The 23,692-nt window shown below is 44.8% G+C and overlaps 3 protein-coding genes and 2 pseudogenes across 3 annotated transcripts in view; all 5 read left to right on the top strand.

The window, feature by feature from the left end:
- Positions 1–23,692, top strand: part of DCAF17 (DDB1 and CUL4 associated factor 17) — a 129,187-nt gene that overhangs the window by 90,632 nt on the left and 14,863 nt on the right. The window contains exon 15 of the mRNA XM_027776063.1: positions 6,141–6,334. Coding sequence (XP_027631864.1) covers positions 6,141–6,161 — 21 coding nt within the window. The 3' untranslated portion in view covers positions 6,162–6,334. The remainder of the gene's footprint in view (positions 1–6,140; positions 6,335–23,692) is intronic.
- Positions 3,980–4,306, top strand: LOC102470759 (DNA-directed RNA polymerase I subunit RPA12 pseudogene; annotated as a pseudogene).
- The window catches only part of CYBRD1 (cytochrome b reductase 1), a 42,720-nt gene continuing 35,846 nt past the window's right edge, over positions 16,819–23,692 (top strand). Inside the window, exon 1 of the mRNA XM_006141486.2 lies at positions 16,819–17,078. Coding sequence (XP_006141548.1) covers positions 16,886–17,078 — 193 coding nt within the window. The 5' untranslated portion in view covers positions 16,819–16,885. The remainder of the gene's footprint in view (positions 17,079–23,692) is intronic.
- LOC102471757 (ADP-ribosylation factor-like protein 4A) lies at positions 19,063–20,192 on the top strand. The gene has a single exon (XM_006141485.3). It carries the CDS (start codon positions 19,220–19,222, stop codon positions 19,820–19,822), a length of 603 nt encoding a protein of 200 aa, XP_006141547.1. The 5' UTR covers positions 19,063–19,219; the 3' UTR covers positions 19,823–20,192.
- Positions 22,248–23,266, top strand: LOC102477623 (60S ribosomal protein L39 pseudogene; annotated as a pseudogene).

The raw sequence follows: 23,692 nt of genomic DNA, 5'->3' as shown, positions 1-23,692 counted from the left end.
TCCTCTTTTCATGCATCTTGATAGTCTTTTTCATTTGTATTTTCTCAGCATGGCGCTGTTTATGATAGAGCTTAGCCTTCAAACTAATCATCTTTTTTGCCTTCTTTGAACGTTCATGAGCCTCTGACTTTTCTTCTTTCTCTTTTTCTCATGGTAATCCAAACGGTATCCATAGCGTTTACGATGTAATTCAATATATTCGTTTTGTGGCATGGTGACAATTGCAGTGTCGTCGGGAGCAGCCTCCCAAACGCAAAGAAGTTGTCAACTTTCAGATCGCAGAGACCAACAAGCAGACCCGACGCGGTCCAGAATGGGAAAGCAACATGGCATTTTGATGAGAAATCCTAAATGAATCAGGATGGTGGTAGCAGAGATTGCTTGGGAGAGACGCTTAGATGATAAACAAGGGCTTGATCTGTCTTGTATGCCATGTCAAGGAATTGTAATTTAGTTTAGTGGCATTGAAAGACTTTTTTTTTTTTTTAAGGTTTTTGCCATAGGATGCGTGCATTCAGCAGAAAGAGACAGACTGAGAAGGAAAGTGAGAAATCACCTCCCTCCGTCTTCCCCCCACCCTGCCCCAGGACGGGGGCACACCACAATCCTTTCTCCTCTTAGGATTTGGGGCATACACATACACATACCTCGTGTGATTTTCAAGCCACCAGGTCCGGGACTTGAACCACAGTTGGCCATGTGGGTGTCCATTGACATGACCACCATGCCACCTGCTGGCTTCAGCATTTGAAAGACCTTTAATTAGGGGAATATGCTCGAGTTTGTATTTTTAGATTATCTTTTGATATAATGTGGGAAATCCATTGACTAGGGGACGTAGACCAAGACTAGAAGCAAGAAAATAAATTGGATGGTTATTTGCTAATCTAGACTTGAGGTGAGTGTTTCTAGAACTAAAGTAGCAGCAGTAAAAGGAAAAAATTGAATAAAATTCTAAGATTACATCAGTTTCTAGAACTAAAGTAGCAGCAGTAAAAGGTGGAAAAAATTGAATAATGTTCTAAGATTACATGGGGCCCATTTGTTGGATGTACTGGCTAAAATGGAGAGACACTCTCAAAAGAAAGTTATGTATCTCTTTCCCCATTAATTGCTGAAGAACATGGAAAATAGACCAAATTTGGTGTACAAATTTGAGGTGCTGTGGAGAAGAGTAATTTCATGTAGAAGGCAATAATAATCAGTAGATAGAAAACAGTTAACAAAAAAAAGTTGGGAGGAGAAACATCCTCAATAGGGAATTATCTTTCCTGTTTTCTGATTGCAATAGAAGCCTAGATGGTAACTTTAAAATCTCAAATTATGGAAATAGGAAGAATTCCCCTGCTCAAATCAAAATGTATTTAGAAAGAGCTGAGAGTGCTTTTGATTACTTAAATAACACAATTAATTGTGTGGCTCTTGTAACTCCCAAATATCATGAGACATTATGGAATCTCAATCTTCTCAGTGAAGAACTAGCATTTTTTTTCCCTGTTAGATCTTCTCAAAGCACTATTGAATAATTTGTTAGAAAACAAATATTACACAAAATAAGAAAACGGTCAGTGGAGAGAAACAAGTAACACAAAAGAAGAAATACAAATGATCAATTAATACATGAAAAATGTCCATCGTCAGAGAAATGCAGACTTTAGAGAGATATCTCCTTATGGTCATCAAGTTGGCAAATGTTTTAAAAATGCAAGAAAAAATAATTCTTTTTTTTTATTGGCAGTGGTGTGAAGGGACATGATACTAGTTCTGGTCCAATTACTGTAATCTTTTGTGAAATAATTACCAAATTACTTAAAAACTACTGGTTCACTTTTTTAGGAATCTGTCCAAAAGAAACAACCAGATATGTGTAAAATTTTTTATATATAAACATATTCACAAAGGCAGTTTTATAGTAGTGAAAAACTGTAAACAACATAAATGGTGGTGTCAACAAATAGGGAAGGAAATAAGTTAGTAAGAAGTTAAATCTTGGGGGACCAGCAGTTAGCGTAATGGCTTTGTCGCTGAACTCCTATGTAGTTGACTGTGGTTCGAGTCCCGGACTGGGTGGCTTAAACTCATGCCGGGTGCATGTGCGTGCATGCCCAAGATCCCGAGAGGAGAATGGAGGAGAAGGGATTGTGGCGTGGCCATACCCCTTGGGGGGTGATTTCTTGCTTTTCTGTCTCTCCATCTCTCTGTCTTTATGGAAAGGGCACACGCGCTCTATAGCAAAAACCTCTCCAAAAAAATAAAAAGAAATTAAATCATAGCAGTATATCACAGTGTCTGTGTGTAAGGGCCCTAGAGCCAGACTATTTATTTGAGTACTACTGGATCATCGGAAAACTCATGATGTAGCATGACTTTTCTGACAGCCCAGTATTTTGAATCCCTATCCCATTAGTTCCTTGCTGTGGGACCTTGGGCAAGTTGCCTACCTTGCTCAGTGTCCTCATCTGAAAAGTAGAGTTGTTGTAAGAGTTAATGAATATGTGGAGAATTCATGGAACTGTTCCCAACACATACTGCACAGTCAATAAGTATTAGTCATTTTCAGGGTTGGCACTACTATCCACCACCAATGCTTATCATAAGAGACCTACGATCATTCCATTTTGGTAGGTGAGAGAAAGCTAAGTCCCCATCTGAGACATTGATGATGGTAAGCAGGTTTTGGTTTGGGGGGGTTTCTGTATAAAAAGTGGGTTCTAAAAAGGAGGAAAACCAAGGTCGGGGAGAAAGATATAGAAAGAGAAGGGGTACCCATCACACACAGGGCCTGTTTGGCATGCTTGCTGTTTCTGGTTGTGCTTATAAAAGTACACCCTACAAGGTACTAATGGTTAAGAAAACTGGATCCTATGTCATCCACTGTGCTTCAAGTCCCACCCTGGTAGCTTGAAAAATATGCTGGGTGCACATGCATGCATGTCTCAGATCCTGACTGGATAGAGAAGTGGAAGAAAAGGGAATGCAGCATGATCACACCCCATTGTAGGAGTATTTCTCCCTCTGTTTCTCTCTCCTTCTCTCTCTGTTTCTCTGCCTCTTTTCTTGGCAAGCACATGCATCCTCTGGCAATTAAAAAAGGGAGTCCATATCAACCAGACTATCAGTAAATAAAGATTAAGCAATCAAGAGACAGGCTTTTTATTCTTGGGGAAGTATGACACTCAGGACAACTCAGCATTTATTTAACAACAGCTCAGGGTTAAGAAGATAGAAGTATGTTTTAAAGGGTGGTTTTCCAAGAGACCTATCAAAGTCTTCAAGTGTTGATTTTATATTCCTATCACATCAGGATACTAACGTACTTTGTAAGATGTTAGTTTGGCTAAGTAGATAGCCCTCCTGTGGATTTCTGAGTACAACTGTTCAAGGTATGAATTAAAGGCAGGAATAAACTATAGAGACCATTTAGTCTAGGAGTTCTCAACCTTTTATGTGCCATCAGTTCTCCGATAGGCTAATGAGGCTTGTGGCCCTCTCTTGAGAATATTTTTTTTTAATTTTTATAGGTTTTTCCCATAAGGTGCATGTCTATGCTCACCAGAGACAGTGAGAATTCATCCCCCAGAGGGGGTGGCTGGCCACACTACAATCCCTTCTTTATTCTCCTCTCAGGATTTTGGGCACACACACACACACACACACATGCCCAATATGATTTTCAAACCACCAGATACAGGGCTTGAACCACAATTGGCTATGTGGGCGTCCAGTCCAGCACTTTAATCAGCATACCACCTGCTGATCCCTTAAAATGCATTTTTAAAAAATAATAAAAGCACTCTCATTATCCAGCACCTTAACCACTATACCACCTGCTGACCCCTTAAAATGCATTTTTTTTTTTAATAAAAGCACTCTCTTTATATATGCCTAGGTCCTAGAACAGCGTAGGAATGACTCTTCAGTAGGGAGGAGGCTGCTTTTCTCATTCGATAAACTTAGTTGCTTCCCAGCCCTAGACTACATGTCTAACATGGACCTTGCCTGTCTCTGTTCCAGCTTTCTGTCAGATTTGGATTTCTGTCTGGATTGCAGCTCAGTCCTGCCCTTCCCCAGGGCTCAGGGTATGGTTAACTGTATTCGATGTGGCTTTTCTATCAATGTGCAGGACTTTGAAGGGAAGGTTGTGAAGACCTCAGTTGTGTTCCACAAACTGGAGACCGCCAAGCCTATGTCAGTGGAGGAGGGGCCTGAGTTTCAGGAGTCTGCGCCTGACAGGCACTGCTCTCCATGTGGTCATGAGGGGATGGTACAACACACTGGACAGATGTGCTCACCAGATGAAGGATAGGCTGTCTTCTAAACCTGTACCAATTGCAAGTTCCAGTAAAAGGAAGACTCTTGACCTTTTTTCTGAGCAACTCATCCTTCTCTCCTCTTCCTTAGAAGCTGAAGGATGCTGAGTTCTTAGATGCCTTGTCCATTCCTGTGGTTGCAGTGTTTTTCATGGGGGTCTGATCAAATGGGGATTACTTTTGTCTCTGAGTACTCCTAGCTGAATGTCTATTAAAGTTGCCTTTTTCTATAAGACCAAAAAAAAAAAAAAGATAATAATGAAAGCAAGGGATCACAAAGGAAACCCACTACAGTGAGGAGTTATCAAAACATTTTAATTAATTATATATTTATTATTAATATATCATTTTAATTTGCTAAAAGGTGCATGCACATGCTGAGATAGAGAAGGAAAGTGAAAAAGCAACCCCGATAGGGGATGGCCCATCACAATCCCTTCTCCTCTATTTCTCCTTTTGGGATTTTGGGCACTGCACGCACAACACATAACGCCCAAGATGTTTTTCAAGCCGTCCATCAGACAAAGCGTGCAGCTGGCCATGTGGGATCCAGCCACCTGAATCCACTATGCCACCAGCTGCCTCCCAATCCCATTTTATTTTTTAAGTTTGTGAGATAGTGAAAATATACATTGTTATTGTTACATTAATGAGATCTAGCTGCAGGTCTAATAACTGTTGTTACCTTGAAGAAGTACTGAGCAAAAAGGACAAATTGAGATAGCTACGACAACTCTACTGCAACGTGAAAACAACAGTGATTTCTACTGGTGCCTAGTTCATGGCCACTGTAAACTAGTGAAATTTATTGTGTGCATTTTTTATCAAAGAAACTGCCAAATTGATGGGGAACCAGCAGTTAGCGTAATGGCTATGTCACTGGACTCCCACATAGTCAACCACGGTTCGCGTCCCGGACCCGGTGGCTTAGAACTCAACCTGGGCGTGTGTGCGTGCGTGCCCAAGATCCCGAGAGGAGAATGGAGGAGAAGGGATTGCGGCGTGGCCATCCCCCCGGGGGGTGATTTCTCACTTTCTGTCTCTATGTCTCCCTCTGTCTGGTGAGCGCACGCGCCCTATAGCAAAAACCTCTCCAAAAAAAGAAACTGCCAAATTATAGTTAGAAGTTAAAAATACAGTTTCCTCCCATCCATGTTCTATCTGCAGACACCAAATTAACAACCCTAATCAAGTCCAAAGCTGTCCTGCCACAGATTAGCAAACTGCAGCCCAGTTTTTGGCACTTCTGAGTTGTCTGATTACACAATGAGCTATTTATTGTCTTAGAACTATGCAGATTCCTTTATTCCAAGCTGCTTTCTGTTGACTGAATTTATGATCTAGGCTTAGAGACAACATACACAGAAGCCAAGCTAGATTATTTTGAAACAAAATTAAAAGTTGGACTTACATCATTTGGGTTTCTTTCTTTCTTCCCAGACCAATTTTTAAGTTTATTCATCTGTGTCTTCCATAAGGATAAGAAAGAGAGGGAGGGAGAGAGAAAAAAAAAAATCCCCCAACAAGATCTCAATGCAAAGATCCACCTCTGACTTCAGCCAGCCCCAGGTCCTGGGCAAGTGTAAGCCCAATGGACTCAGGGAGGTCTCCAGACTTGAACTGGGTATTTTCCCATGTAGGATTGCCTCATGAGTATCTTGTTGTACCACTGACTGAGCTATGATTTTCTTTTCCAAAACAGCCTTTTTCTGTTAACAAATTATGATCAGGTCTTCTCAAGAATCAGTGAGGTCTGTATAAGCTGTTTTAAGTAATATTTATTTAGCCAAATATGTGACAATGAAGGAAGCCTCTCTGATCTGCTTTCAGAGTTCTTTTGGGCATGCGTGATTTCTTCATACCTCAGTAAGGTCCTGCGATCTGTGAACCCAAACTCGAGATGTATTCCTGAGACTCTGCCTGCACACGCCCTTTGAAAAATGCACCAGTGACAGGATTATAATTAGAACACTTACGCCTGTTATTATTAAGCCAGGAGAGCATCCAATAAAAGTTCGGCACAGGTAAATTGCTTTTAGCCACTTGTTAATAGCAATATAACCCAGTTCTTCAAATACTATAATATCCCATCCAAACCACCCAATCTACTTATGAAACTGGTTTATGTGGAAGAAAGCCTGGTTGTAAGAAACATGTTCCAGAGCATTCCTTTCCCTGCTAATTCTCTGAGTCTTGCTCTTAGGCTCTCTAATCTAACTCGTCAGTCAGTCAGTGCGTGATTGTTTGTGTGTGCTTTTCTCTGTCAGCAACTGTCCTAGACTGCAGTAACTGTGTTTTCCAGCTTAACTAATGCCTAGAGATGACAATTGCTTCCCAGTATGTCTTTTTTTTTGGAGAGGTTTTCGCTATAGGGCGCGTGCGCTCGCCAGACAGACAGAGAGAGACATAGAGACAGAAAGCGAGAAATCATCCCCCAGAGGGGATGGTCACGCCGCAATCCCTTCTCCTCCATTCTCCTCTCAGGATCTTGGGCATGCACGCACACGCGCCCGGCCTGAGTTTTAAGCCACCAGGTCCAGGACGCGAACCGCGGTCCACTACGTGGGAGTCCAGCAACATAGCCATTACGCTAACTGCTGGTTCCCGTTCCCAGTATGTCTTTGATGTGCACACCAACCAATTATGTCTCTAATCCCCCAACCAGCTCTGTTTACCAGGTGTCTACAGTCGGGAACACCACTCCCTGCCCTAGTCACTAGAGGGCCAGGTACCTGGGGACCCTTCAGTGGGAGCCCATTCAGATTATTCTAACCTCAATCATAAATTATTCTACTTACTATTTTGCTGCACCCATTCCTTCCCTCAAAAACCACAGTAAAACTTCTGCCCAAAGTTCCTCTGTCAGCTCATCTTGCTTCAGTGGTTCCCTGTATGGCCCTGCGTGGCATGCCCTGACTTCTGTTTCTCGGGAACTATGAATATTTTAAAGACAAACAAAAACCCTTTCTTCCTTCATGGTAATCATTTTTGTACCTGTGGTTCATACCACCTCTGCCTAAAACAAATTCCAGGGAGGCCCAGCTAACAGTGGCACACACTGCTGAGATACTGTTCCATAAACCAGATTTCCATGGGAGGTCTGGGTTGATTTCTGGGTCCAATCTAAAGGTTGGGCACAGCGCCATGCACCCATAATCCCGGTGACTCAGGGAGGCTGAGGCAGAAGGATCGAAAGCTTAAAGATGGCCTGGGCAACAAAGGGGGATAGGGTCGGTGGAGCCAGCACGATCGTGTTGGCATGCAGTCTCAGCTGGGAGGCTGAAGCAGGAGGATCTTTACATGGTGGGATGTTGTCATTTAAAAGGAAGAGGGGGAAACCAACAGGTGGCATGGTGGTTAAGATACCGGATCCCACATGGCCACCCCTGCTATTGGAGTCCTGGACCAGCAGCACCAGAAACATGCTGGGCCCCTGTGCGGGCGTGCCTAAGACCCAGAGAGGAGAATGGAGGAGAAGGGATTGAGGAATGGCCATCCCCTGTGGAGGGTGATTTCTCACTTTCTCTCTCTCTCTCTTTCTATCTCTTCAGTGAATCACATGCTCTATGGCAAAAATCTAAAATATATATATATATTTTTTAAAAAGGACAACAACAAAGTACTTTTTTTTAGAACATAGGCTCTGGAAGAACAGTGGCAAATAAGACAGACCAAATCCCTACCTTAAAGGAACTTACGTTTTAGTCTAGGGTTTATACATTTCCATGAGAGGGAGGTTCTATAATAAGTGGAACCTAGATGTGACCAAGCCCTATTCTCTTCTTCCTCACCTGGTTACTTCTGTCTAACATATGGGGTAAAGTTGGTAAAGGAGAATTAGGGAATCAAGGAATCCAATCCTATCTCTTCTCTGCCTGGATAAAGCCTACAGTAAGCACCTACTAATGTCTGGGCTGGGGAGAAAAAGGGCAGGATGGATCATTTAATTTTACTACCAGATGATTAGGAAGCTGCAAGATACTTAGGAAGGTCCAAGCTCCTTCCTGAGTGTTTCTCCAGGTATCTCCAAATGGAACTCACACCTGATGATGATGGAAGCATTTCAAAAATTAAGTGAAGGGTCAGATAGGCCTTAGAAAGCAGTATAGTGTGGAAGGAGCAGAAGTACTGCTTTACTCTGACTTAATCCTCGTCCCACTCCCGCTTGCCCTCCAGACACACTTATCCTCGTGTCTACTTCCACTTGGGTTTAGCCGATGTTGTGGTTCTGACAGGAAATTAGAGGACAGAAGTTTAGTGTCTTTTTCTGCTTCCTCAGAAAGGGAGTTACCTCCTTCCTCTTCCCAAACTTGGGTTCCTGGAGCTGTGGCCAAAGAGAAATGAATATTTCCTTCCCAGCCCAGCCCTGCCCACTTGGAGCAGGTAGTCTCTGAGAGCCCCTTGAGTTTGGGAGGTGGTAGAAACTGGTTCCACACCTAGTGTCCCCACAGCAAGAGCAGTTCACTGACCTCAAAGGAAAAACGGCTCAGCAAAGCAGATTCATTTTAGACAACACAGTCTAGCCTTACATGAGGAAAGCATGCTCCTCCCTTAACATGGGTTTGACTTTGTTCTTTTCAAAAACAATAATCCTTGCTTTATTTCACTAAAGAATCTTTGCTTTCTGGGCATGGTTTCCAGCATGAATCAGTGTCAGCTGAGAGTTGCTTTATCATTGTCATCTGGAATGTTTTCTGACCCCCCCCCGCCCAGATCTCTTGTCTAGTAGAAAAGGGGAAAGTATGTGAGCTCATTCTTGCTCCCTTTGATTTTCACTTATTTTATATATTACCTATAAATATATATATATATATAATATATATTATTTATTTAAAATATATATGTTTTCCTTTTATAGTACATCTTAAGAATTCATGGACAATTGGATGGGAATAAGAAATGGAAGTATTGGGACCAGCAGTTAGCGTAATGGCTATGTCACTGGACTCCCATGTAGACTGCCACGGTTCATGTCCCAGACCCGGTGGCTTAAAACTCATGCCGGTGCGTGTGCGTGCGTGCCCAAGATCCTGAGAGGAGAATGGAGGAGAAGGGATTGCAGCATGGCCATCCCCCCAGGGGATGATTTCTTGCTTTCTGTCTCTCTGTCTCTCTCTGTCTGTCTGGTGAGCGCATGCGCCCTATAGCAAAAACCTCTCCAAAAAAAAAAAAAAAGAAACAGAAGTATTAGGCCAAAATCTTTTTCCATTTGCATCTGTCAGGGTCCTAGAGGAAACAGTTAGTTGATACAAAGGATTAAGTGAACAGACTTTAATACATGGGTTATTTACAGAGGCACAAACAGACTTAAGGGAACCCAACAAAATATGGTGAAGACCAGGGACAACAGCCGGAAGCTAATACTATGCCTAGGCCTGTAGAAACAAGGAGAGATGGTGTTACTAGGCCCTGGTGAGAGCTCTAGCTATGGAAGAGAGGACATTTAAAAGTCCTGTGGCAAAGAGGAATCCAACCACTACAGAAACCATGACCTGACATGGCACAGAAGGATAAATAGATTTAACTGTCTTTCTTCCTGTCCTCTAATTTCCTACCAGTACCACAACATTGACTAAACCCAAGTGGAAGCTGGAAGATGAGGAAGGGCCAAATGACACAGTCTGCATATGTAAGCCTCTCGGGGTAAAAAGTAAGATACAAAAAGGGTCTCCACTTTCTAAGATGAGGTTTAAGCAGAGAGTAATCATTCTAGTTGATTGTCTCTAAGAAAAGAACTACCTGAGTCTGGGTAATTTATAAAAATAGAGGTTTATTCAGTTCATGGTTTGGAGGTCCAGGGGTCACATCTGGTAAGGGTGTTCTTGCTGGTGGGTAACATGGCAGAGATTAGGAGCTTGAGCAAAGCAGAGCATGTCTTGTCTCATTTCTTCTCCTTATAAACCCATGAGGACTTAATTGTGTAGGCTCCACCCAGATGTCCAGTCACCCTTGAACACACGTGGAAGTCCAGCAACACAACCATTACACCATCTGCTGATCCCTATTTTGCCTAGATTTTTAAGAAAGATATTTATCACTTTTAAAGTCACCATTCCACAAAGGCATAGGACATGGACACAGTGTGTGGAGGGCACTGCATACGGAAACCATCTTGAGCTATCCGCCGTCTTGAGCTACGCACCATCTTGGAAAGCATTAGGTTTCACTTCCTCATTGAGCAAACCGTTTCTCAGAAATCATGTGACCGGGAACCAGCAGTTAGCATAATGGCTATGTCGCTGGACTCCCACGTAGTCGACCACGGTTCGCGTCCCAAACCCGGTGGCGTCAAACTCACGCCGGGCGTGTGTGCGCGTGCCCAAGATCCTGAGAGGAGAATGGAAGAGAAGGGATTGCAGCATGACCATCCCCCCTGGGGAGTGATTTCTCGCTTTCTGTCTCTATGTCTCTCTCTCTCTCTGTGTCTGGCGAGCGCACGCACCCTATAGTGAAAACCTCTCCAAAAAAAAAAAGATAAAAAAAGAAATCATGTGACCAACTATTCTCCCCATGGGGGCGGCTGGGTTTCTAGGCAACGGGAAAGATCCACCCACACCAATGATTGGTTCATACTGCTCTATCTCATTTGCATTTTGAGCAACCAATCGGTGCCCACCAGCCTGTATATAACTCGACATTCTTCCTCAATAAAGAAGACTTGAAGACTTGATCAGCACCTCATCTTGTCTCCACTCTGTGTGTCTGTGTGTGTCTGTCCCTTCTCTCACTCCTTCCCTCAGGAAACCTGTTTGACTGTCCTGCGGATCAGGACAACAGTGCAACCAAACTCTTGTAACAGTGTAATGAGGACAGACTTTTCTCCAATTTCCAATAATATTTTCCTTATTTTTGTCCCCAGAATGGCCTTTACTGTCCATTTTTCTATCCGCATTCTGGTTACAGCAGCCCACCTAATCTTTTTTAAAAATGTCCTACTTTTTCTAGTCATCTCTTCTTCTGACCTTCCACTAGAATCTAGGCTTTTTCTATTCTGCTCCTCCAAATTCTTCCAACCTCTCCTTGTTACCCAGTTCCAAGGTTGCTTCCACATTTTCAGGTAATTGTTATTTGCAAACAACTCCACTTATAGTACTCATTTTCCATTCTTGTCTAAAAACTTTTTTTAACTTAATTATTTCTTCCATGGAAAAAGAAAGTGATAGAGGGAGAGACAAAGATATAGCAACCCTTACAGGATCCCAACACTGCAATCCACTCCAATCTTAGCCATCTTGGATGACTGGCAAACATATAAGCATACTTAAGGAGGTCTTGGGACTAGCCACCTTTCCACGGGGAGCTGTCTTGCAGAGTGCCACGTTTTGCTGCTGCACCATCATCTGCCCATCCCCAGCCCCTGTTCTAGTCTGTTCTGTTGCTAATAACAGAATTATCTTTGGATAATTTAAAAAAGTGAGGCTTACTCGGCTCACAGTTTGGGGTCCAGAATGCCGGCGCCATATCTGGTGAGGTCTCCTTGCTGGTGGATAATATGGTGAGTGCCAGGAACTGTAACAGAGTGTATCTCACTCTCCTTTATTTATTTCTTTTTCTTTTTCTTTCTTTCTTTCTTTTTTTTTGGAGAGGTTTTTGCTATAGGGCATGTGTGCTCGCCAGATAGACAGAGAGAGACAGAGAGACAGAAAGCGAGAAATCACCCCCCAGGGGGGGATGGTCACGCTGCAATCCCTTCTCCTCCATTCTCCTCTCGGGATCTTGGGCATGCACGCACACGCGCCCAGCGTGAGTTCTAAGCCACCGGGTCCGGGATGCGAACCGTGGTCGACTACGTGGGAGTCCAGTGACATAGCCATTATGCTAACCGCTCTCTCTCCTTTAAAATCCACCAGGACTTAATCATAGGGACCCCTCTCTGATACCTAATCACTTCCCAACAGCTCCGCGTTTCGGCACCATAATAAAATTTAAGCCTCTTAATACCTTCACAGTACGACCAACAGTTTAAGCAGTTGAATTCTGGGGGACACATTTAAACTATAAACAGTAACAAACACACTGTTAATGTTTGAAAAGTTTAAAAAATGGTCCACTTATTCCACAAAGAAAACCAATATGTACAGTTTACCACTACTTTGCATCAGAATGCTGGACACACACACGCACACGCGACATTCGCACGCAGAGATGAAATGTAACATTAGCTTGTGGAAGTTTGATAGATTGTAAATAGGGCACTTAGTTCCTCACTCAGAGTGGATGGAATTTGAACTTTCTTTCCACTCCTTACTTGACGTTTGTGGTTCTGTCAAGGACACTAAAAATCTATGTCAACATGTACATATTGCTAGAGCCACAGGTTTGTAGAAAGACCATCTTGTTCACTGTCCCTTTTTCCCTACACATACACATATCAGTAATTGCTTAAATATCATTGCTGACAGGTTATCTAGTCTGATTAGGTATTTTAGTGACAAATAACTTCCTGTCTCCTGAGAAAAACTTCTGCTGGTGAACAACCTTGTCAAAAAAAAAAAAAAAAAAGTTAACATTAAACTACATCAATGTTTATTGAAAAATTTCCTCTTCTAAGTGACAAGTTTTATGGAAGGCCTTAAAGTACAACTTCAAAGTTGAAATTCTCTCAGTTTAGCTTAATAACTTCAAGACAGTTCAACACCATCAGTACCATTTGGCCATGTGTTTATTCTGTAGAGAAGATTTGTGAAATAAGGTCTGGAATCCTGAAGATTCTCATTTGCTCTGGACAGAGCAAAATCATCTCAAGAGTGGAGTGAAGGTGTTGGCTGAGGGGGTGAAGAAACTCACTGGGAACAAAGAACTAGATATTTAGGGAGACAACTAGGGATACAACGATGTTGTCACAGAATTGCTAAAGGTCACAGAGGAAGAGAAACAGTACAAAATTAAACAGACTGTGCAGCACTTAGGAACAAAAAATTGTGAAAAAAATAAAACAAAAAGATTCAGTGATAGTTTACCGTTATTCCTGTAGATTTTCTCTCAACCTTCTCCACTCTGCTCCTTGTCCTGGGAATCTGACCTGAGGAACTACAGCTGCCACGGGCTTATTCTTTTTTTTTTTTTTTTTTTGGAGAGGTTTTTTCTATAGGGCAAATGCACTCAACACAAAGACAGAGAGAGGCAGATAGAAAGTGAGAAATCACCCCACAGGGAGGATAGCCATGCTGCAATCCCTTCTCCTCCATTCTCCTTTCAGGATCTTGGGCACACACGCACACGCGCTAGGCCTGAGTTTAAGCCACCAGGTCCGGGACTTGAAACCACGGTTGACTACATGGGAGTCCAGTGACATAGCCATTATGCCAACTGCTGGTCCCGCCCATAGGCTTCTGAATAGATTCTGGTTAGCCACAGGGGTACCTGAAGAAGAAAGTAAGACTGGAATTTTTAAAAAATTTACTATTATCATTTTAATTCACCAGAGAGTGACAGAGGGAAAGTGAGAAAGCAAGCTTTTAGGTCTAAGATCTCAAAATGCAGTTGGTCATGTGAAAGTCCAGCACCTTAACCACCATGCCACCTGCTGGCCCCAAGGTTGGAATATTTATCCCTTTCCCCAGTCTTCCTCCCCGTGGGGTTCCTACAGGCTATTTCCCTCAAGGCCTATATCAGACTGCCCTCTCTGGATTCTAGTTACCCTCTCCCCTTCAGGACTGGGGAATTTCATAACTCTTGTGGTTTCTCAGAACTCCATCTATAAATAGTACTGTTCATTATTATACCAGATTACCCAATTAGAATGTGCCATCTGTTTCCTGCTAGGACCCTGACTATCACATTTAGTCCCATTGATCTCCCAACATGCATTTACTGAGTAACTATAATACTATATGCTAAGGAGGAATAAAATGATAAATTGAACAGTTAATGCCTTCAATGGGGATAGTCTGGAGAGTAGAGATGGCCAAAGAAACATCATTGAGTTATTTTATATATCTATATTTTTTAATGATAGCACATGAGGACATCAGAGAGGGACAGAAGCACCCTCAACAGTGTTTCCTAACTTTGGGATCCCCTCTCCCACCTTTCAGCTTGTCAGGATTTTGAGTGCCTGCACACACCCAGGTTCAGTCCAACCCAAGAATCCCAACCCTGTGGCTGGCCTTGTGACCAACCTCTAGCACTGCAATCCAGCACACCTAATATATTACATCTTGATAAGTGATGCAGAGAGCCAGTAGGTGGGGAGGAGATTGGGGTGTAAAACAGAGGCGCGGGCAGATTCTGTCAAGTTTTTTTTTCTTTATTTACGATGAAGTGCCTGCACATGCATGAAAGATAGTGAGAAAGAGAAGAGCATCCTCCGCAGGCTCCTGTCATGCCGCGATGCCCTTTGTTCAGGCCTCCCGCCCATCAGCTCTTGGGCACGAGTGCCCAGCGTGTCAGGGCGTTTCTTGCAGAAGGTGGAGTTAAGCAGATTCAGAGGCAGGGATGCAGGTAGAGAACAGTGGTGAGCTGTGAGAGCTGCTAATAGCCAAGGGCACGCAGGGATATCAGGCTGTAAAAAGAGATTAGAATAGAGGGCTCTGCTCTGCTCACTCTGTCCACCAAGGGAAAAGTAATGACACAGGTGAAGTCTGCGGCCTCTTACTTTTACCCCTTATTCCTGCCTCACTAACAAGACTTGACACTCCTACTTCCTTGGCCTAAAATATGTCTTCTGGAAATCACTCCATGCACTTCCTGCGCATGGTAAGGTCTTTCAAGAGGGGCCAGCAGATGGTATAATTACGTGGCTGGACTCCCACCTAGGCTACTGCATTTTGAGTCCTAGACCTGGCGGCGTAAACTCACCGCTGGGCATGTGTGTGAACATTCTCCCAGCAGTTAGCGTAATGGCTATGATGCTGGACTCCCACGTATTCGACCATGGTTCGCATCCTGGACCCGGTGGCTTAGAACTCACGCTGGGCGCGTTTGCGTGCGTGCCCAAGATCCCGAGAGGAGAATGGAGGAGAAGGGATTGCAGCATGACCATCCCCCCTGGGGGGTGATTTCTCGCTTTCTGTCTCTCTGTCTCTCTCTGTGTCGGGCGAGTGCACGTGCCCTGTAGCTAAAACCTCTCCAAAAAAAAAAAAAAAAAAAAAGATCCCAAGGGGAGAAGGAATTTCAGAAGGAATTTTAGTGTGGCCATCCACCCCGGGGGCATAATTTCTCACTTTCTGTCTCTCTGTCCATCTTTGTTCTTTCCAGTGAGTTCTGTACCAAAAAAAACTCTCTTAAAAAAAAAAAAAAAAAGCTGATAACAAGACAATATGGCAAACTTGTTCTCGGAGATAAATTACAGAGGAGGGACAGAACAGAACATTCCCATTCTAGAAGCCCTGCCAGCCTTTTTCTCTGGGGGCAATAAATAATGCTGACACCATTCTTGTCCAGTGAGAATGGTGATGATTATGTTAGAAAGGGCCAGGAGCAAGCTTCACTTCATCAAGAAGAGGCTTTGGTTCAAATTGGCGTGGGCAGGTTGGCTTTTTTTTTTTTTTTTTTGCTATAGGGAGCTTGTGCTCCCTGAAGACTGAATGGAAGAGAGCGAGAAGAGACAGAAGGTGAGAAGCCCCTTCCCTCCCCCAGGATGACCATGGTGCAATCTCTTCTCCATTCTCCTCTCAGGATTTTGAGCTCCCATCGTCCTGGACTCCAACCTCACTGGCAGCCATGTAGGAGCCACCGCCTTAACCAACAGGCCACCTGGCTGGCCCCAGGTAGACACATTTTTTTTTTAAAGAATGGTTCTTTTTTTCTATAGGGTGCATTTACTCATGGGAGAGACAAAGTAGTCTCTTTGCTAGGTTAAGCCGAGCCCACTGCTGCCCATACCACCCCACAGGTTCCTCACGATGCTTCTTGGCACCAGAGACAGCCAAAAGGCTCTGGAGCTTCTTCAGAGGCTTCAAGGGGCTCAGGAAGCGTGATGACTTAGAAGCACACACATAACCCCATTCAACCGATTGGTCTCCTCTTATGACCAGGAGTGTGCACCACTGCCGTACTCGGTCTACCCACAGCAACGAGAGACCCTAAGTTCAAAGAAAGTGGTGAGTATGACATCGTCCGAGTTCCCTCAATAACTAACTGGTCTGCGACCTCGGATGCCAGACCAGGGCGCGGCCACCGCCCAGTGAGCCCTCTCCACCGCCGGCTGGCCGCGAAATCCCGGGGGTGGGGCCGTTTCCGAGCGAGGGCCAGCTGCCCACCCCCAGGAAGCCCTACACCAGGGGTAAGTTCAAAGAAAGTGGTGAGTATGACATCGTCCGAGTTCCCTCAATAACTAACTGGTCTGCGACCTCGGATGCCAGACCAGGGCGCGGCCACCGCCCAGTGAGCCCTCTCCACCGCCGGCTGGCCGCGAAATCCCGGGGGTGGGGCCGTTTCCGAGCGAGGGCCAGCTGCCCACCCCCAGGAAGCCCTACACCAGGGGCCAGCCGCTGAGAAGGCCCCTCCCCGCAGGCGGAGACAGCTCGTTAAGTCGACGCCCGGGTCCCTCCGCCAGGCCAGTACCCAGAGGTCGCCGCCGTCGCAGCCTCGCAGAGTTCTCGAGGTTGGCGCGACACTGAGCATGGGCGCTGATGGCCATGGAAGGCTACAGAGGCTTCCTGGCGCTGCTGGTTTTGGCGTTGTTCTTCGGCTTCCTGTCGGTGATCTGCACCCTCGTCTGGGTCCTCCACTACCGGGAAGGGCTCGGCTGGGACGGGAGAGGAGCCGAGTTTAACTGGCACCCGGTGCTCCTTGTCACCGGCTTCGTCTTCATCCAGGGCATCGGTACTGGGCACCACCGGGGGGCGGCGGGTCCGGGACGGAGTCCCAGCCCAGTGGGTCGGAGTGGGGAAGGAGCGCGCCGGGAGCCGAGCTGGGGCTGGGCGGCGGGAGGGAGGTGGGCGGGCTCTGACTGGGCCGGGCGTCCAGGGAGCCCCGGAGTCCAGGCGCCGGGGGCGCAGCACGGGGTGCGCTGTGGGGGACCGCTGCCAAGGGCGGCCTGGCACAGGCTGCGGTGGCGACCAAGCGGCTTCGGCCGCACTAAGCTCTGTGCAGGGAGTAGTTGGGATGTATTTGCGGCGCCCCCGAATAGAGGAGCGGTGCGGCGGTACTGCGCCTTCCCGCCCGAGGCGCCGCACTTGCTCGCAACAGTCGCCCGCTGTGGACCGAGCCTGCGCGGGCGGGGGTGCGGACGCGCTGTGGGCAAGGCCTTTCGCTGTACTTGCTTCAAGGCTGCAGATTAGGAGAAGGCAGGGGGCGGGGGTGGACGGGGAGGTGCGAGAACGTGCCTCTTCAGCCCTGGGAAGGTGGCCGGGGAGCGAGGCATCGGCGCTGGCTTTCACTCTCCCAGGACATGCAGCCCGGGACGCAGCCGGGACCCGAGCCTGTTGCGTTGCCCTCCTCCGTCACTGGACCGACTTGTTTATGTGGCGATCGCGGGGGGAAATCTCCCGCGTGGGGCTTTCCGTTGGGCGCTGGCCCGGGCCTGGGGCGGAGGCGTCCGAGAGGAACCGCGCGGCGGGGCTCCGCGGAATGCTGGCCCGGCAGGGGCACCCCCGGCCTTTGCGCCCGGGACGAGGCTGCGCCGAGCTGGCGGCGTGACCGAGTGTCGTGGCGCTGTGCCCCTCCAATGTCCCGACAGCTTCTGCGGCTGCTGTTGGGCTGCAGAAACCTGTAGCTAATGGCGCAAACACCGTTCATCTGTAACCACTTTCCAGAAAGTGAAGTAAGGCCGAGGCCTTGAGAAAGTATTTAGAAAAAGGTAGAAAGTGTGAACTGGGGTTATGGCGCAGAAAATAATCAGAGGAGTGGAAAGGATTTGGCTGCAACCTCTAGCTCTGCCTCTGAGCGGGCTGCCTGTTCTTCGCGAACGTTGAACTCCCCACAAACAAGTGAAGGAAAAAGAAAAGGAAAGAAAGAAAGAAAGAAAAAAGGGCCTTACTCCTAAAGAAAAATAGTTTTGGTTTGCTTAGCTTGGTTTGGGGTCTGTTGTTTGTTTCCGTCTTAAACTCGTACTGCGCCCCGGGCGGGCGAGCGGAGCCAGCCTCCGCCCAGTCGGGATGGGGTGGAAGACGTTACTAACGCGCAGGCTTTCTCGGCTCGCGAATGGGCTTGGCCCGCGGCGGTGAGTACCACTAACATCCAATTCTGTTGCGTAACTCCCAGCTCTTTGCCGCTGCTCTGAACCGAGAAAAACACCCTCGAGTTCCAGAGTCGCTGTCATCAGAAGCCCTCTTTCCTTCATGGTAGAGCCGGTACGTTTGTCCCGCCGGTCAGCATCTTGTTTGCTCCAAACAGGAATGGCCTCTTCATCCGTTCCACCCAGCTCCTCAGAGCAGCTCCCAATTCCGAGAAACTTTTCAGAGGTCTTGGACTATTTTCTCCTAATTGAGTAAGGGAACCCTAGATGCCATTACTTATTGCCTGACTTAGCAAAGAGGAAACGAAGCCACAAGGCGGCTAACAATTATTACAGGAACCAGAAGTTGGGGTAATGGCTATGTCGCTAGACTCCCATGTAGTTGACCATGGTTCGAGTCCCGGACCCTGTGGCTTAAACTCACGCTGGCGCATGTGCGTGCGTGCCCAAGATCCCAAGAGGAGAATGGAGGAGAAGGAATTGCAGCGTGGCCGTCTCTCTGTCTCTATCTCTCTGTCTCTATTTCTGGCAAGTGCACATACCCTATAACAAAAACCTTTCCAAAAATAAATAAATAAATAAATGATTGAGGAGGTCTGGCGCTGTGTCTCTTCCCTTGCTACCGGCCAGGCCATGCTGGTGTCCATGAACTGGTATTTAAGGTGCCTTTCCAGCAGCTGAGAAAAGCATTGAGTCTGAGTCCTCAGCAGTCTTGTAGCTGGATCGCCTAGGAAGAGAAGTTCTAAAGCAGTCAGAAGAGAGCAATTCCATTTATTTGCTGCTGGAAATGGGGAATGGATTGTCAGACCAGACTTCTATCCTTTCTAGCCTGCCTTCATTTCAGTGCTTCCACATTGTAATTCTGGGTTTGGACTGTGCTGGAAAGACAACTGTCTTATACAGGCTGCAGTTCAATGAATTTGTAAATACTGTACCTACTAAAGGATTTAACACTGAGAAAATTAAGGTAACCTTGGGAAATTCTAAAACAGTCACTCTTCATTTCTGGGATGTCGGTGGTCAGGAGAAATTAAGGCCACTGTGGAAGTCATATACCAGATGCACAGATGGAATTGTGTCTGTTGTGGACTCTGTTGATGTTGAAAGGATGGAAGAAGCCAAAACCGAACTTCATAAAATAACAAGGGTATCAGAAAATCAAGGAGTCCCTGTACTTATAGTTGCTAACAAACAAGACCTGAGGAACTCATGGTCTCTCTCAGAAATTGAGAAATTGTTAGCAATGAGTGACCTGAGCTCATCAACGCCATGGCATTTGTGGCCTACCTGTGCAATCATAGGAGATGGACTAAAGGAAGGACTTGGGAAACTACATGATATGATAATTAAAAGAAGAAAAATGTTGCGGCTACAGAAAAAGAAAAGATGAATAGTACCTTTTATATCTGTGTGGAGTAGGTTATCTCTGGTCTGATTTTGACAAATGGAAGAGTGTCTACAGCCTGGTTTGCCTGTCTGCCCTCCTGGATGCTATTAAAGCTTTGTTTTACTGAACAATCACATGCCCAACTTTGTTGCCTTGTGGAAGATGAGTAAATGCAGTGCTTCTTAAAGTGGTCTCTTCTCTAACCCACAGTCTTTCGGTACTACTGTTTTTGGGAAGCCAAGCAAAGATAATTAATTGATCAGAAAACAGCTATGGAAATTTGACCTGAAGTTAGTGAAATAAAACTTTGAAGAGTGGAAAAAAAAATAAATGATTACATTCTGTGTCCACTATGTATGTTATCACATAGGGACGAAGAGTAGACTGAGGCACAAAGGAGTTAACTAATTTATCGTTGGAAGTAGCCTAAGTCTTTTCGGTAGTTTTGTTTTTTCAAGGTTTGTTTCCCTGTTTTTATAGCAATGTGCTTAATTTCTGCAAAATCCTTTCAGAAAAGCTTCATCTGAAATATACTTTGAAACTCATTAATGTTAGAATCTATCGCACAGTTTTTCTAAAAGATTTCCTATTATAATTTAACTTTTAACTTCTCTTCATCTGTTTATACTTACTTTTTGGGCAAAAACAGATAAATGAATATTTTGGAAATTTTCATCTGCTGCTCTTATGCAAGCTTTGTTTTCTTTAGACCTAGTTATTGTATTCCTTTTTACGTTCCAGTGTTTGTCTTGTCAATATCACCCATCCTATTTGCTGATTGAGTCCTGGATTTGCAAAGCTCACTAGTCACATAGTACGTCTAGTCGACAGGAGCATGAACTTTTTCATACATGTAGACACATGCATAGTTCTCCCAAGTTTTTCGTTTGGCGCACCCACACCCCTCACCCTGAGCAGAAGAAAGGCTGTAGTGGAAGGACCAGGAGTAGATAGTTGACTCCACAGGCCATGAGAGAAACACAGCTGTTAGAAACTAGCCTTGTTCTTTTTTTTTCTTTTTTCAGAGATTTTTGCTAGAAAGAGAGAGACAGAAATTGAGAAATCCCCCCCACACACACCCAGGGGGATGGCCACGCCACAGTCCCTTTTCCTCCATTCTCCTCTTGGGATCTTAGGCACGCACACACACGTGCCCAGCATGAGTTTAAGCCTCAGGGTCCGGTACTCGAACCGCAGTCAATTATATGGGAGTCCAGCGACATAGCCATTACGCCAACTGCTGGTCCCAAAACTAGCCATGTTCTAACAGGCTTTTTTTTTTTTTTAAACCATAATTGCCTCGGAGAGGAAAGTTCAGACTATGAGATTTCAGATCTCTAATAATGACCACGATGTAATGAAGTCCTTCTCTTCTGTAATTCTGAAATACTTGGAGATGAGAGAGGTTTCCCTCTCTAAAGTACCATTATTACTGTAAGCATAAAATGCTTCACAAACCCAATGTACAAAGTGTAAGCAGCATTTGAAATGGTGTGAGAACATGTCCTTTAAAGCACTTTTTTTTGGGGGGTGGGGGGAGAGATTATTGCTATAGGGTGCATGTGCTCACTGGAGAGACAGAAAGCAAGAAATCACCCCAGGGGGATGGTCATGCTGCAGTCTCTCTTCTCCATTCTCCTCTGGGGATCTTGGGCATGCATGCACATGCACCTGGCGTGAGTTGTAAATCTCCAGGTCTGGGACTCAAACCACAGTTGACTACGTGGAAGTAGTCAACATAACCATTACACCATCTCCTGATCCCTCCTTTAAGACATCTTTGAGATATAAACTCTGGGGGCCAGCAGGGGGCCTGGAGGTTATGGCACTGGATTCCACATGACTGACTCTGTGGTCGGAGTCCCAGCCCCTTGAGAATCATGCCAGGTATGTGTGTGTGTGTTCATGCCAAGAAACCATAGAGGAGCCTGGAGGAGAAAGGATTGCAGCGTGACCATCCCCCTAGGCGTGATTTCTCACTTTCCTTCTCTCTCTCTCTTTCTCTCTGGTAAGTGCACGTGCCCTATAACAAAACTTAAAAAAAAATAAATAAAAGAAGTAAACTGAAGAAAGCAAAACTAACATAGAAATTACAAAATTGATTTCTCTTTGTCTTTCTGTCTTTTTACATACACACAATCCAAGTATATTTTGGAAAACATATGTGTTCTAAAATAAAGTATAGCAGACTCTGGGAAATCTAAAACTAAAATGAAAATGTTAAACTAGTGGAAAATCTAGCTAACAGACTCTGACATGAATGAGGAAGCATTTAGAAGAGGCATTGTGCTTCGTTAAAAGGAATGCTTCCCATGAAATAAGTATACCGCAAGGAAATCAGAGAAACAAACCTTGAAAAGGCCACAGAAAAGACTGAAACAAACGCTCAAAGTGGTAGTTGAACTTTTAAAAGGATCAGCAGGGTGGAATGCGTTCTTCAGTGGAAGGTACAAAATTCAAGTGTCTAAATTTAGTGAAAAGGAGTCTTGGCAATTCTATATTCCTTATTTTCCCTCTTGTAAAACTCCCTTTTATTCTATTAACTAAAGGAAGAGAAATTAAATAGTTTAATGATCTTAAGGTGGTTTTGTGAGAAACTATAACATGTAAGTAACCTTTAGAAGGCTAACAGAAATTAAGAGCAGCTGTTAAAAGGCACTTGTGCTGAAACCAGCAGGTGACATGGTGGTCACATTGCTGGACTCCCACGTACTTGACTGTGGTTCAAGTCCCAGACCCCAGTGACTTAAAGCTCACACCAGGCATGTGTGTGTACATGCCCAATATCCTAAGAGGAGAATGGTGGAGAAGGGACTGTTGTGTGGCCATCACCCCTGGGGGGCAGATTTCTCACTTTTTGCCTCTCTCAGTATGTCTGGCGAGCGCAAAAATCTCTCTCTCTCAAAAAAAAAAAAAAAAGGCACTTGTGTTATCCTATTAATGTATTTAAAAACGACCAAATTCCAAAGTTATTTAAATATATTTGAAAAGTCTCCTAGGGTAATGGAGAAAGTGTCCCCAAACCTAGTCCAAAATGAGCCTTGGGGACACCATTAATAAGACTAACAGACAAACTATCAATCTTAGGGACACAAGGGTTTTTACAAAGTATAAAGAGACAAAAGCAACTTGGGCTCTTCCTTACTCCACCATCGTGGTGTGTGTGGTCCACTCGGCTCTTCGCCATATCTTCTCACAAGACTTTTAGAATCAAGTGGTTTCTGGCCAAAAAACAGAAGCAAAATCATCCTATTCCCCAGTGGATTAGAATGAAAACTGGTAATAAAATCAGGTACAACTCCAAGAGGAGACACTGGAGAAGAACCAAGCTGGGTCTATGAAGAACTGGACAGGATATGACCCACGTATTTATGCTGTACCAAGGTCACTATGGTCTTGCCGCATCAAGCTGAAAATGGTCACCACTGACTAGACTCTTGTGTTTATTGGGAAAAAATGATGCTTCACCTTGTCTCTAAGCTCTGCATTGGTAGGTTGGTTCAGTAATAAATATGTGAGACCTTTAAAAAAAGAAAAAGAAAGCAACTCAGAAGACTTTTTCTCTTATAAATAAATGTATACAGATCTCTGAATAATGTAATTAATGAAAATGTTTTAGATACTATTATTTTGCTCATGGCTGTGTACTGAGCACCTAGAATAGCACTTACATCTGACATATGGTAGGCCAATAAATAGTTGTTGAATGAATGAATGATCATGTCTGTACCATCATCAAATTGTTAGTAACAAAATGCAATTTAACAGTCAGTCAGTTGTGGTGATAATAATAACATTTAAAGTAAAAGTGCCCTCCCTTCCGCCTAATGATTCTCCTGTTCAGCTAGTTCAGATGCACTGGTTTTGTCAACC

Source organism: Tupaia chinensis, unplaced genomic scaffold, assembly GCF_000334495.1.
Source record: "Tupaia chinensis unplaced genomic scaffold, TupChi_1.0 Scaffold000056_1, whole genome shotgun sequence".
Lineage (NCBI taxonomy): Eukaryota > Metazoa > Chordata > Mammalia > Scandentia > Tupaiidae > Tupaia > Tupaia belangeri.
This window is presented reverse-complemented; position numbering and strand designations above follow the sequence as displayed.

What these genes read in the sequence shown, in the direction of transcription:
- LOC102471757 (XM_006141485.3), top strand. Translation starts at nt 19,220, where the DNA reads ATGGGGAATGGATTGTCAGACCAGACTTCTATCCTTTCTAGCCTGCCT.